Source organism: Gadus chalcogrammus, chromosome 16 (assembly GCF_026213295.1).
Source record: "Gadus chalcogrammus isolate NIFS_2021 chromosome 16, NIFS_Gcha_1.0, whole genome shotgun sequence".
In the NCBI taxonomy this organism is placed as follows: Eukaryota; Metazoa; Chordata; class Actinopteri; order Gadiformes; family Gadidae; genus Gadus; species Gadus chalcogrammus.
This window is the reverse complement of record NC_079427.1, coordinates 10,692,679-10,706,130: the sequence shown is the minus strand read 5'-3', so window position 1 is coordinate 10,706,130 and position 13,452 is coordinate 10,692,679. Positions and strand designations below refer to the sequence as shown.

The 13,452-nt window shown below is 42.4% G+C and overlaps 2 protein-coding genes across 2 annotated transcripts; both read left to right on the top strand.

The window, feature by feature from the left end:
- The first annotated feature begins 1,686 nt into the window (after nt 1–1,686).
- On the top strand, nt 1,687–6,593 carry LOC130406387 (extracellular calcium-sensing receptor-like). The gene is made up of 10 exons (XM_056611926.1): nt 1,687–1,781; nt 2,633–2,777; nt 2,881–3,077; nt 3,141–3,253; nt 3,452–3,739; nt 4,004–4,555; nt 4,703–4,924; nt 5,301–5,424; nt 5,515–5,987; nt 6,097–6,593. The coding sequence occupies exons 1-10, from the start codon at nt 1,694–1,696 to the stop codon at nt 6,517–6,519; spliced, it is 2,625 nt and encodes an 874-aa protein (XP_056467901.1). The 5' UTR covers nt 1,687–1,693; the 3' UTR covers nt 6,520–6,593.
- Nucleotides 6,594–8,473: 1,880 nt separating this feature from the next.
- On the top strand, nt 8,474–12,565 carry LOC130406386 (extracellular calcium-sensing receptor-like). Its single transcript, XM_056611925.1, has 8 exons — nt 8,474–8,673; nt 8,780–9,155; nt 9,415–9,702; nt 10,040–10,588; nt 10,736–10,957; nt 11,347–11,470; nt 11,563–12,035; nt 12,143–12,565. Exons 1-8 carry the CDS (start codon nt 8,483–8,485, stop codon nt 12,563–12,565), a joined length of 2,646 nt encoding a protein of 881 aa, XP_056467900.1. The 5' UTR covers nt 8,474–8,482.
- Nucleotides 12,566–13,452: the final 887 nt, after the last annotated feature.

Genomic DNA, 13,452 nt, shown 5'->3' with positions numbered 1-13,452 from the left:
GGGCTTAGGCTTCTCCCCTCCTCGGAAGTAAAGCAATCGCCTGCTTTGCTGGTCGGAGAGACTTGTTCTGAGGGATGCTGGTGAAGATGGCTTCTGCTATCGCCTTTAGCACCTGGTTGTGGCGCCAAGTGTAACGTCCTCTCACGGCTTTTTGGCATCCGCTGAGAATATGCTCTAGTGTTCTTCTTCTGAGGCACAAAGGACATGATGGTGTGTGAACCTTGCCTCAGCAGAAGAGGTTGGATGGGCTGGGTTAGACGTCATAGACGGAAGCAATCAGGAACTTGTCCATGGGCCGTGCTGTCGCATCCCCTCCATCTGGCTAGCACGCAGTTCCTCCACACCAGCTCTCACCTCCTCTTGGACCAATCGGTGTCTGTCTTTGCTCAGGGCTTTTTCGTAGCGCGTGGTTGGAACTACCAAGCCCTGCTCATCGAGATGTAACTTGGCCGACCAGCACGCTGTCCCGCAAGCATGACGACTGCTTCCTGCACCCTCAACTTCCTCCCTGTCCTGACTACAATGCCAACCTGGGAGACGTTTGGGTCACTGGATTCCCTGTACTGCAGCACCTCTCTTGCACGGGTAACCATAAACTTCTTATTAAGGTTGCTAATGGGGTGCTTCCAGTGGCGGTTCTACGTCCAGTTGCGCCCTGGGCAAGACTATCTTCGAGCGGGGGGGGGGGGGGGGGGGGGGTTTCTGCACTTACAGAGCAATGCTACTCAGGCTTCGTTTTAGGCCCAGCCATCTACAGAGGTAACAGCTGATCCTCCTGTCAAAGCCCTTCCCTGCCACAGAATCCTGGGGAGAACAAAGTGCTGGTAAATCTAGACCTTGAATTTACCAGGGAGTCCCGACTTGCCAACTGCTGTCAGCCACGCCTCCAGCTCCCGATTTGTGGCCTTGATGGATGCAGTGTCCTTCAGAATGCAATCAAAAGTCTTTCCAAGGCTCTGATGGGTTTATCGTGCCACCCAGATGCCATCTGGGTGGCATCCAAAGAGAAGCGGAATTTGTCAGCCACTTTCCCTCACTTGAGCACCAGGGAACTAGATTTTACAGGCTTGAAACACATCCAAGCCCAAGTTATGATCTTCTCCATACCCTGAAGGACCCATCAGCTGCCCGGTGCTGAAGTCGTAGTTACTTTCAGGTCGTCCATAAAGGCTCTGATTGGGGGCTGGCGGACTCCAGACTTGTTTAGGGGACCTCTGCACTCGACCTCGGCTGACTTGACCAGCATGTTCATGGCCAAGGCAAAGAGGATCACTGAAATAGTACATCCAGTGATGATCCCGTTCTCAAGCCGATGACACTTGGATGTGACTGTCCCAGAGGTGACACTCAGATCTGTGATTGTACCTGGTTAATGCGGCTGATCCAGTGCTGTTTCCTCCAGCTTATGGGGAATGGATCCATAAGCATTGGTGAGGTCGAGGCAAAGCACTGCTAGGTCTCCTTTCCCTTCTTTTGCCTCTCTGATCAACTGCGTGACCACACCTGTATCTTTGAGGCATCCTGGAACCTTGGGGATTCCCCCTTCTGTACAGAGGTGTCTGTCACACCTGGTCACCGGCCTGGTGACTTCCCTGATTCCTGATTGTTTCCACCTGTGTCTCCCCTCCTCATGTGTATATAGGCTTTGTCTTCCCTTGTCCTTGTTGCCAGAGTATTTCGTTCGTCACCGTCCATGTACCTCCAGCTCCTGACCCAGCCTTGTCTTAGCCACAACCTGAACCAAGATTCTGACCTGAGTTCTAGTTTCTCGTTTTTGCCACGTAAGCGTGATTATTGTTTCTAGTGTTTTGTTAAGTTTTTGAGGACAGGAAGTCCTAATAAAGTTTGGATTGTCCGTTCGCCTATCTGCATCTGAATCCTCCTTCAAGAGCCCGCCTGACAGTGTCGTTCTTCAGGAGATACTCTGTCAACCGACGAGATAGGATGGCGAAGAATATCTTCCCCTCAACGCTGAGCAGAGAGATTGTTCTGAACTGCTCGATGTTCTTAGCATTCTCCGCCTTGGAAATCTTTTCAGAAGGACACCTTCTGCATATCTCCATGTTGGGCTACCTTTCACTGTCACTTCAGGGGCTCTGTGATAATTTATTTGAAATCATATATCATGTAATAAAACATGGGATAATCATAGTAAGGGAATATAATTCAAAGAGTGATTATACAAAAGAAATAAGAATGTTTTTCATTTGAAAACATTTTTGATGACCAGCAATTGGGAAGATGTAATTTAATACAAGCTTTGATTTCAAGAAGAATAATGAATACAGAGGGGCTTTTTCTGTATAAGAAAAAAAAAGAAAAACACATTGTCATAACAATGTGGGTTGGGCGGTTCTCTAATGTTTATATTCAAAAGTCAGCGGTATATAAATGAATACTTGGAATATGATTATGATCATATGTTGTGATGTTATGATACCATTAACATCCTGCTCATGTGGAAGTAAAGGAGTCTTTTGAATAATCTATATGTTTAAATATATACTGGCCTATCAAAATCTTTTTGAATATTTAGTAGCAGTTATGGCTCGCATTGCTGCAAAGATTCGTCTTCTATCAGTAATGTTCCTTTTCAATGACCTCAATGTAATTTCAGCTGCCCTGTTCACAGACTGTGCTTACATCGGAGAAGTAGAGTCAAACAGTTTTTACCAAGACGGAGATGTGGTGTTAGGGGGTGTCTTTCCTCTACACTACACCCGTGTGTCTTCTCTTCCACCTTACACATCCAAACCAGAACCTGGCTCATACAAGTTGTAAGCCAACGTTTCGAGCATCTAACATTTCTGTTTTCCTATGCATGCATGATTTGTTTTACCTGTCGAGTGTGCATCTAATTAACGATAACAAAATGTTTAGTTTCAGTGCCCGCGCCCTGCGTTGGATGCAGACCATGACCTTTGCTATCAGGGAGATCAACCAGCGCAATGACCTGCTGCCTGCGCTGAGGCTGGGGTTCCACATCAAAGACAGCTGTAACGAGGTCCCAGTGTCTCTGAAGGCCTCCCTGCTTCTGGTGAATGGACAGCCGGGCCCCCCAGCCACCGGGAATGGGAGTATGTCAGTCAGGGAGCTTTCTGGAAAGGGGGATCTGATCAGTTTAGACTCCAGGTCTCCAGTGTTGGGTTGTGCCGATGTCACCAGGTCCCCGTCTCCTGTTATCATAGGAGATGCATCCTCTGGTGTGTCGATGGCTCTACTGAGAAGTCTGGGCCCCTTTCAGATCCCCCTGGTGAGACTTTATGGAATTATGTTCCTTTATTCGTCATAAATGTCAGATAACTTAACAGTATTTATCATATTAATATCTTACTATTTCAATGTATTTGTACACTAGCTTTGTATATTTTTTGCAAAGAGTAAAGCACGTAAAACAGTTAACAGACAAACTTTTGATGGAGAAGTAATCCTCTGTTTGTCCCTCCAATAGGTGAGCTACTTTGCCTCCTGCAGCTGTCTGAGCGAGCAGACAGAGTTCCCAATGTTCATGCGCACCATGCCCAGCGATGCCTTCCAGGTCAGAGCCCTGGCCCGCTTGGTCAGCCACTTCGGCTGGACCTGGGTGGGGGTAATTGGCGAGGAGTCTGACTATGCATACTTTGCCGTACAGCTCTTTCTCCAGGAGTCGTCACTGTATGGCGTGTGTGCTGCCTATGTTCACCATTTTCCTGTAGTTCTGAGTCAGAAGCCTCTGGATAAGCTACTGGATGTCATTCAGGTACATTTAGGATTGATAAGATAACAGAATTAAGGTTTAATACGTTTACTTTTGTGATGGAATCAAAGACTGTACAACCTGAGTTATTAAGACTCCTAAAACAAACAAGTTATGCATTATGGCTGTTTGTTAATCAATTTGAGCAAAACATTTGAAAAAGACTATGTAAAATGTGCTTTCTGAAGTCCAAGTTTTTGTCAAATACTTCTCGTACTTCTCTTTGGCCTGACTCTTTTTATATATTATTTATTATTGTTTTAACAGGGGTCATCTTCAAAGGTCATAATCAACTTCTGCATTGAGACGGAAGTGCAAAGCATCATGAGAGCCATTCGACAGCGGAACATAACAGGCATCCAGTGGATCGCGGGCGAGGCCTGGGCCACAGCCAATTCACTCTGGGGGGAGTTTGGCGACCTCTTGAGCGGCACCTTGGGCTTCGGTATTCGCAGAGCCGAGGTAATTCCAGGGTTGAAGCAGCATCTGTCCAGCCTTCGACGGTCCAACATCCAAGACTCGGCATTCCTCACAGAGTTCTGGGAAGAGTCACTTAACTGCAGACTGAACGGATCTGTGAACACACATTATCATTACATTGACAATCATCTGGATCGAAAGCCTTGCAGTGGCATGGAGGATTTAAACGACGTGTACGCTGCCTTCTCAGATGTGAGCCAGCTCAGGGTGTCGTATAACGTGTACAAGGCTGTGTATTTGGTGGCCCATGCACTGCAGAGAATGAGTGACTGTGTGTTGGGGCAGGGGCCTTTTGTGAACGGCACCTGTGGAAAACCTCAAAGTCTAGAGCCGTGGCAGGTGTGTTGATACCTACTTTCATTGATATGACTTCTTTATGGAGCTGTTGCAATTTTATGTTATACTTTATTCATCAAATACATGCATTATTCATTATTTTTAAATGTTAGAATAAATAAAATCTATATTTGTCATCCCTCCCTTTAGCTGTTCCACTACATGAAGATTACTAAGTTCTCCATATTGGGTGAAAAAGTGGACTTCGATCATAACGGTGACCCCATCGCTTTGTATGACCTCATAAACTGGCGAAGGGAGCAGGATGGCTCTCTGCGGCTGCTGAAGGTGGGCTTTTACGACGCCTCCCTGTCTCCAGAGCTCAGCCTGGTGGTGAATGATTCTGCCATTCAGTGGCCTGTTGGGCAACAGGTGTGTTCTTGTCAAATCCCCCCCAGGCTCCCTCTTCCTCTCAGACTGTTCTGTGTTCATTTAATAAATGTATTAGGCAATCTGTTGATTTTGATTTTAAACTTATGGAAGTTTTATTTGTCCACCTTCAAAGATCAATTCAAGAGTCTACAAAAATCCAAAATGAAGTCAATAATAAAGATTTGTTTTCTTTATATATAATGTTTGTATCATGTTTTTCTTAATCAAACTGGCTGCATCAACACAACAACTTTCTTAAACCTTGATAGCATCATATACATGCTTATTTAAGTGGTACATTTACAGCCACCAAACAAAATTAAACTAGGGTTATCCAGCCAGGTCCCTTTCTGAGTGGCCTTGTTTTCCCTCTCAGGCGATCCGGTCTGTGTGCAGTGAGAGCTGCCCACCAGGGAAGCGTGTTGCCAGGAGGAAGGGGAAGCCTGTCTGCTGTTTTGACTGTGTCACCTGTGCTGAAGGGGAGGTCAGCAACAACACCGGTGGGTTAGGTTCTGTAAGATCATTTTCATATTTTCAAGTTTTTTTCTGTTTATTAGAATGAGTTATTGTCGTTCTCTCTCTATTACCAGATTCTTTGGACTGCACACGGTGCCAAGACGACATGTGGCCTAACGACATGAGAAACCTTTGCCTCCCAAAGAATGTTGAGTTCTTGTCTTACAATGAGCCAATGGGTGTGGTTCTATGTGCTGGATCGGTCCTTGGAGCATGTTTCTCTCTCCTTGTTCTGGCTTTGTTCTTTAAACACAAGGCCTCACCCGTTGTACGGGCTAACAACATGGAACTGAGCTTCTTCCTTCTGCTATTCCTGGCAACCTGTTTTCTCATTGGGCTTTTGTTCATTGGTGAGCCCTCTGATTGGCTGTGTCGTACCCGGTACCCAGCATTCGGCATCAGCTTTGCTCTATGCATCTCCTGCCTCCTGGCTAAGACATCAGTGGTCCTAATGGCTTTCAGGGCCACACTGCCAGGAAGTGGTGTTATGAAGTGGTTCGGACCCAATCAGCAAAGAGCAAGTGTGCTTTTGTGCACGGTGGTCCAGGTAATAATAGCGTTCAGTGGTCATCAAACAACAAAAGTAAATGAATCCATAGATGAAATAATCAAGTTCAACAGAAGAAATGACACTGTCCCTTCTTTCCACTATTCAGGGCTCGATCTGCCTTATCTGGCTGCGCACAAACCCACCTTTCACCAATAGCAACACAGGCTACCTCAGAAACACCATCATTATCGAGTGTGCTACCGGCTCGGAGGTCGGCTTCTGGTGTGTTCTGGGCTACATCGGCCTCCTAGCATGCCTGTGCTTCTTCATGGCGTTTTTGGCCCGTGAATTGCCTGACAATTTCAATGAAGCTAAATTCATTACGTTCAGCATGCTCATTTTCTTTGCGGTGTGGATCACTTTCATTCCTGTCTACATGAGCACCGCCGGTAAATACACTGTGGCTGTGCACATTTTTGCGATTCTGGCTTCTGCTTATGGTCTTCTCTTTTGTATTTTTGCTCCAAAGTGCTACATTATAATTTTAAATCCAGAAAAAAACAGCAAGAAAAATATGATGCATAAATGAGGACATAAACATAAGGATACATATATTTATAATAAATACATTAATAGATGATACTTTGTCATGTTTTTGTCAAATCTGTCTTTTTATGTGTCCTGCATTAAAAATGTCTTCGTACTTTAAATTATCTTTATATTTAATAAAAAATGCAACCTTTAAATCATCACGTTTGGGTATGCAAGATTTTTTTTTTCACATATTCCTCTACTATAATTTGCCAATGTGCCGTGATGCTTACAATTATATAGTTGCTGTTTATTTAATCATCAGCCCATAATAATGAATGACCCAAAATCCATGCATTCCTATATCATAATCAATGACACAATCAAAAAGTGGGTCAATATAAATTTGTGGATCTCGTTACGTTTTTTTTGTCAAATTTGCACTGCAGCTGCTCCTCAAAATACATAGCATACACCTGCAAATGGCGACATGCATGTCAAAGCAAGTGAGTTGTCACTCGCAGACGACAATTCACATTAGGTGTACATAATTAGGCAGTGTTATGACTGTGTAAGTTATTAACTTTCAAAATTGTACCATTTTTATTTAAGATAAATTGTATATAAAGTCTGCAGAATTTTTTTCATGCAAGACATACAAAAGACAGACAGACATGAAAGTTTGGCTAAGTATCATCTATTTATTTATTGGAAAATATACACATCCTTATGTTTATGTGCTAAATTACGCATCATATTTTTGTTGCTGGCTTTAAAATGATAATGTAGCACTTTGGAGCAAAAATACGAACAGGAGACCATAAGCAGAAGCAAGAATTTCATAAAAATGCACAGCCACATGTTCGGTCATTCAACTAAGCAACACAATGTTTCACTCTCAAACAAAAAATCTGAAATAATGGATAGTGTGTTTTCAACGAACAAGGAAGCAGGTCAGAGCTCACAATTGTGGCCAACTTGACAGCGGTAAAGTACCTTGACAAATCATGAAGAAATGATGGTATGTTACTAATCTGTGCCGTCTTGATCATATTAACAGGAATGATATCATTCATCCGACACAAATTCCGTCTTTAAAAGGTTCGAGCAAACAAAAATATTTAAAAACAAAACAAATCTTAATTGAAGCCAAAAAATAATTACTTTGTCAAACATTTTCTTATCAAATGAATAATTTATATTAGTTTTTATCAGAATGTCTTTCCTTCTTCGACAAATATGAAAGAGGATTCTGGCCACATGTGATCATTTGGAGTTCTGAGTTAAAAGTCAGAACTCTGAGATTAAAGTCATAAATCCTAAAATTCTGGAAAAAATAATGCGTGTGTCCCTAATCCTCTTCCTCTTCTATCTTCTGTTGGTCAGCACGTGGTTCCAGTCCTCCATGTGGAAAAGTGACTCAATGACCTTGGTTCATTACAGGTAATCTTCCCATTCTTCTGACTATAAATTGTGAATTCTGAGATTAAAGTCAGAATTCTGAGATTAAAGTCAGAGCTCGAAAAAATTATAACACATGGCTCCAATCCTCTTGCGTGGACACCAACTTCAATGAAACATATATTTATAAAAAATAAATAATAGTTTATTCAAAAATAGATATAAACATATATTTACACCATGTCACGGTAGGTCCTATTTTATAATCAATTTTAAATCATAGATCATATATATTAATTTTTGATGACAATCAATTGGAAAGATTTTATTTAATGAAGTTTTGATTGAAGAAGAAAAAAAAAGGGTACTTCTCGGTATAAAAAAACAAAACAACCCACATTGTCATAACTGGGCGGTTCTATAATGTTTATATTCACAAGTCAGAAGTATATAAATGAACACTTGAAATATAATTGCCATTTAAATTGTGCTCATTTAGAAGCCAAGTTGTTTCTTAAATAAAACATATGTTTAAATGTATACAAGACTATAGTAATATTTATAAATATCAAGCAGCAGTGATGGCTCCCATTGCTGCCAAGATTCTTCATCTATCAGTCATGTTCCTCTTGAACGACCTTATTGTAAGTTCAGCTGCCCTCTTCACAGAGTGTGCTTCCATCGGAGAAGAAGAATCAAACAGTTTTTACGAAGACGGAGATGTGGTGTTAGGGGGCATCTTTCCTCTACACTACACCCGTGTGTCTTCTCTTCCAACGTACACATCCAAACCAGAACCTGGTTCACACAAGTAGTAAGTCAACATTTTGAGCATCTAACGTCAATGTTTTCCTGGGCATTTATGATATGTTTTACCTGTTAAGTGGGCATCTGATTAACGTTAACAAAATGTTTAGTTTCAGTGCACGGGCCCTGCGTTGGATGCAGACCATGACTTTTGCTATCAGGGAGATCAACCAGCGCAGTGACTTGCTGCCTGCGTTGAGGCTGGGTTTTCACATCAGAGACAGCTGCAACGACGTCCCTGTGTCTCTGAAGGCCTCCCTGCTTCTGGTGAATGGACAGCCAGGCCCCCCAGCCATCAGGAATGTGAGTCTGGAGGCAGTCGGGGAGCATTCTGGCAAGGGTGATCTGATCAGTTCAGGCTTCAGGTCTCCAGTGTTAGGTTGTGCCGATGTCACCAGGTCCCCGTCTCCTGTTATCATAGGAGATGCATCCTCTGGTGTGTCGATGGCTTTGCTTAGAAGTTTGGGCCCCTTTCAGATCCCCCTGGTGAGACTTTATGAACTATATTTTTTAAATCATATATATATATATATAAATAACTTTTTATTTGACCAGATATACCAGATATATATACGTATATTTAACTATGTCCATATTTATTTCGAAAAGTTGTGCAGGATTCATATTTTCTTGAAAACATTAACATGAAACAAAAAAAATATGAAATATGGTCAAATAATTATTTATAGGCTTGTACATTTCTGAAACTTTTTATGGAGAAGTAATCCACTGTTTGTCCCTCCAGGTGAGCTACTTTGCCTCCTGCAGCTGTCTGAGCGAGCAGACAGAGTTTCCCATGTTCATGCGCACCATGCCTAGCGATGCCTTCCAGGTCAGAGCCCTGGCCCGCTTGGTCAGCCACTTTGGCTGGACCTGGGTGGGGGTCATTGGCCTGGAGTCTGACTATGCCCGCTTCGCCATACAGCTTTTTCTCCACGAGTCGTCCCTTTATGGCGTGTGTGCTGCCTATGTTCATCTCTACCCTGTGGTTCTGAGTCAGCAGCCTCTGGATGAGCTTCTGGATATCATTCAGGTAGATGTAGGACCGATGTTTTAATATATTTGAATTCAGTGTAGAAAAAAATACAAAATAAACCTTGATTAATGATGAATGATACTGAATTTAAAATGGAAGTGTTAAAAACATTTGGGTTGATTCGGTTACTCAATGGAGCAAGTCAGGTATCTTTTTTAAGTCATTTATTTTCTAATCCAGTCTAGCAAGTAATTTGAGGAACTCTAAATAAAAAGTTGTTTTCTGGACTTCAAGTTTGTATTAAATTCTTCTTTAGGCTACTCTTTTAATGGTAGTCTTTGGTCGGACTATCTCACAATTTTCAACAGAAACTTTGAATTCAATGTATTAACAGGGGTCATCTTCAAAGGTCATAATTAACTTCAACAGTGAGTCAGAAGTGCAAAGCATCATGAGAGCCATTCGACAGAGGAATATCACAGGCATCCAGTGGATCGCGAGTGAGGCCTGGGCCACAGCCAAGTCGCTCTGGGAGGAGTTTGGCGACCTCTTGAGCGGCACCTTGGGCTTCGGTATTCGCAGAGCCGAGGTAATTCCGGGGTTGAAGCAGCATCTGTCCAGGCTTCGACCGTCCAACATCCAAGACTCGTCTTTCCTCACAGAGCTCTGGGAGGAGACACTCAACTGCAGACTGAACGGCTCTGTTAACACACATTCTCACATGGTCAATCATCTGGATCGAAAGCCTTGCAGTGGTATGGAGGATTTAAACGACGTGTACTCTGCCTTCTCAGATGTGAGCCAGCTTAGGGTGTCGTATAACGTGTACAAGGCTGTGTATTTGGTGGCCCATGCACTGCAGAAAATGAGTGACTGTGAGGCGGGGCAGGGGCCCTTTGTGAACGGCTCCTGTGGAAAACCTCAAAGTCTAGAGCCGTGGCAGGTGTGTTGACACCTACTTCCATTGATATGATTTGTATATGGAGCTGTTGCAATTTTATGTTATACTTTATTCATCAAATAAATGCATTATTCATTATTTGTAAATGTTAGAATAAATAAAATCTATATTTGTCATCCCTCCCTTTAGCTGTTCCACTACATGAAGAATACTAAGTTCTCCATATTGGGTGAAAAAGTGGACTTTGATCGTAACGGTGACCCCATCGCTTCGTATGACCTCATGAACTGGAGACGGGAGCAGGATGGCTCTCTGCGGCTGCTGAAGGTGGGCTTTTACGACACCTCCCTGTCTCCAGAGCTCAGCCTGGTGGTGAATGATTCTGCCATTCAGTGGCCTGTTAGGCAACAGGTGTGTTCTCGTCAAATCCCGCCCAGGCTTCCTCTTCCTCTCAGACTGTTCTGTGTTCATTTAATAAATGCATTAGGAAATCTGCTGATTTTTATTTTAAAGATTTTGGATCTTTTATTTGTCCACCTTCAAAGATCATTTCAAGAGTCTACAAAAATCAAACATGAAGTCAATAATAAAGATCTGCTTTCTTTATATATAATGTATCATGTTTTTTTTTTTCAACAAACTGGCTGCATCATCACAGCAATTGTCTTTAACCTTAATAGCCTCATATATATGGTTAAGTCGGTGGTAATTTAAGTGGCATATTTACAGCCACCAAAGAAAAATAAACTAGGGTTATCCAGTCCAGGTCCCTCTCTGAGCGGCCTTGTTTTGCCTCTCAGGCGGTCCGGTCTGTGTGCAGTGAGAGCTGCCCACCAGGGAAGCGTGTAGCCAGGAGGAAGGGGAAGCCTGTCTGCTGTTTTGACTGTGTCACCTGCGCTGAAGGGGAGGTCAGCAACAACACCGGTGGGTTACGTTCTGTAAGATCCATCTCTCACTTTCATTTTTTTCCTTATGTTTATTAGCATGAGTTATTGTCATTTTCTCTCTACTACCAGATTCTTTGGACTGCACACGGTGCCCAGAAGACATGTGGCCTAACGACATGAGAAACCTTTGCCTCCCAAAGAATGTTGAGTTCTTGTCTTACAAGGAGCCAATGGGTATTGTTCTATGTACTGGATCAGTTCTTGGAACGAGTTCCTCTCTCCTTGTTCTGGCTATGTTCTATAAACACAGGGCCACACCTGTTGTCCGGGCAAACAACATGGAACTGAGCTTCTTCCTTCTGTTGTTCCTGGCCACCTGTTTCCTCATTGGGCTTTTGTTCATCGGTGAGCCCTCTGATTGGCTGTGCCGTATCCGGTACCCAGCGTTCGGCATCAGCTTTGCTCTATGCATCTCCTGCCTCCTAGCTAAGACAGTAGTGGTCCTAATGGCTTTCAGGGCCACACTGCCAGGAAGTGGTGTTATGAAGTTGTTCGGACCCAATCAGCAAAGAGCAAGTGTTCTTCTTTGCACGCTGGTCCAGGTAAAATTAGCATTCAGTGGTAATCCCACAATGAATGAATCAATCAATAAATGAAATAGCTTAGTTCAACAGTTACAATGATACTTTCCCATCTTTCCACTATTCAGGGCTTGATCTGTATTATCTGGCTGCTCACCTACCCACCTTTCACCAATTGCAACACAGGCTACCTCAGGAACACCATCATCATTGAGTGTGCTACCGGCTCGGAGGTCGGCTTCTGGTGTGTTCTCGGCTACATCGGCCTGTTAGCATGCCTGTGTTTTTTCATGGCGTTTTTGGCCCGTGAGTTGCCTGACAATTTCAATGAAGCTAAATTCATTACGTTCAGCATGCTAATTTTCTTTGCAGTGTGGATCACTTTCATTCCCGTCTACGTTAGCACCGCCGGTAAATACACCGTTGCTGTGCATATTTTTGCAATTCTGGCTTCTGCTTATGGTCTACTGTTTTGTATTTTTGCTCCAAAGTGCTACATTATCATTTTCAAGCCAGAAAAAAACAGCAAGAAAAATATGATGCGTAAATGATGACATAAACATGAAGGATGTGTATATTTTCCAATAAATAAATAAATAGATGATACACTGACAATCTTTGATGTTTTATCCGTCTTTTGTATGTCTTGCATTAAAAAGTTCTGCAGATTTTCATCAATATGTATATGATGTAAAAAATTTACCATTTAGATACTTACTAACTTACACAGTCATAATGCTGCATAATATATATATGTTGACCTAATGTGAATTGTGCGAGTTAAGACTCACTTCCTTTTACATGCATGTCGCCCTCTGCAGGTGTATGCTATGCACTCATCCAGATTTTGAATAACTTTTTCTTTTACTGATCAGCTGCGGTACACATTGGAAAAAACTTGACGAGATCCACAAATTTATAATAATTTACTTGTTGATTGTTTTATTGATTATCATATAGGAATGCATGGAACCAGAGTATCTTAATTATTTTTTTGGGGGCATTTATTACTATTATGGGTGATGATTAAAGGAGACATATTATGGTGTTTTTCCCAACAAGTAAACATCAGTATATGAGTTCCAGAGAGCAAAAAAAATCTCAACTACCGCTATTACTCCTGTTTCAGTCCCTTCAGAATGCACCGCTTGTGGACTCCCGGAGCACTTTATCTATATAATGTAATATAATATTATAATAATAATAATAATAATAATAATATAATATGTAGGTATCTATATAATATAATATCTAATATCATGACCAAAAGCTATGTGCTCCTCGGATGATATTATGAATCCTAAAGACTGCGTCAGACGTCTGTGGTACTTCCACAACAAGTAATGACTCGTAGTGAGGGTTATCTCGGCCATGGTTAAGAAGAATTGAGCGAATGGAACTTTGGCTTTGACTCTCTGCAGTCCAGATTGAACCACGA

Bases quoted from the DNA above. Each gene is read 5' to 3' on its own strand.
- LOC130406387 (XM_056611926.1), top strand. From the start codon at position 1,694: ATGTACCTCCAGCTCCTGACCCAGCCTTGTCTTAGCCACAACCTGAAC. The intron at 5,425-5,514 runs GTGGGTTAGGTT...CTCTATTACCAG, and splicing joins GGAGGTCAGCAACAACACCG to ATTCTTTGGACTGCACACGG. The intron at 5,988-6,096 runs GTAATAATAGCG...TCCACTATTCAG, and splicing joins TTTTGTGCACGGTGGTCCAG to GGCTCGATCTGCCTTATCTG.
- LOC130406386 (XM_056611925.1), top strand. From the start codon at position 8,483: ATGTTCCTCTTGAACGACCTTATTGTAAGTTCAGCTGCCCTCTTCACA. The intron at 9,703-10,039 runs GTAGATGTAGGA...ATGTATTAACAG, and splicing joins AGCTTCTGGATATCATTCAG to GGGTCATCTTCAAAGGTCAT. The intron at 11,471-11,562 runs GTGGGTTACGTT...CTCTACTACCAG, and splicing joins GGAGGTCAGCAACAACACCG to ATTCTTTGGACTGCACACGG.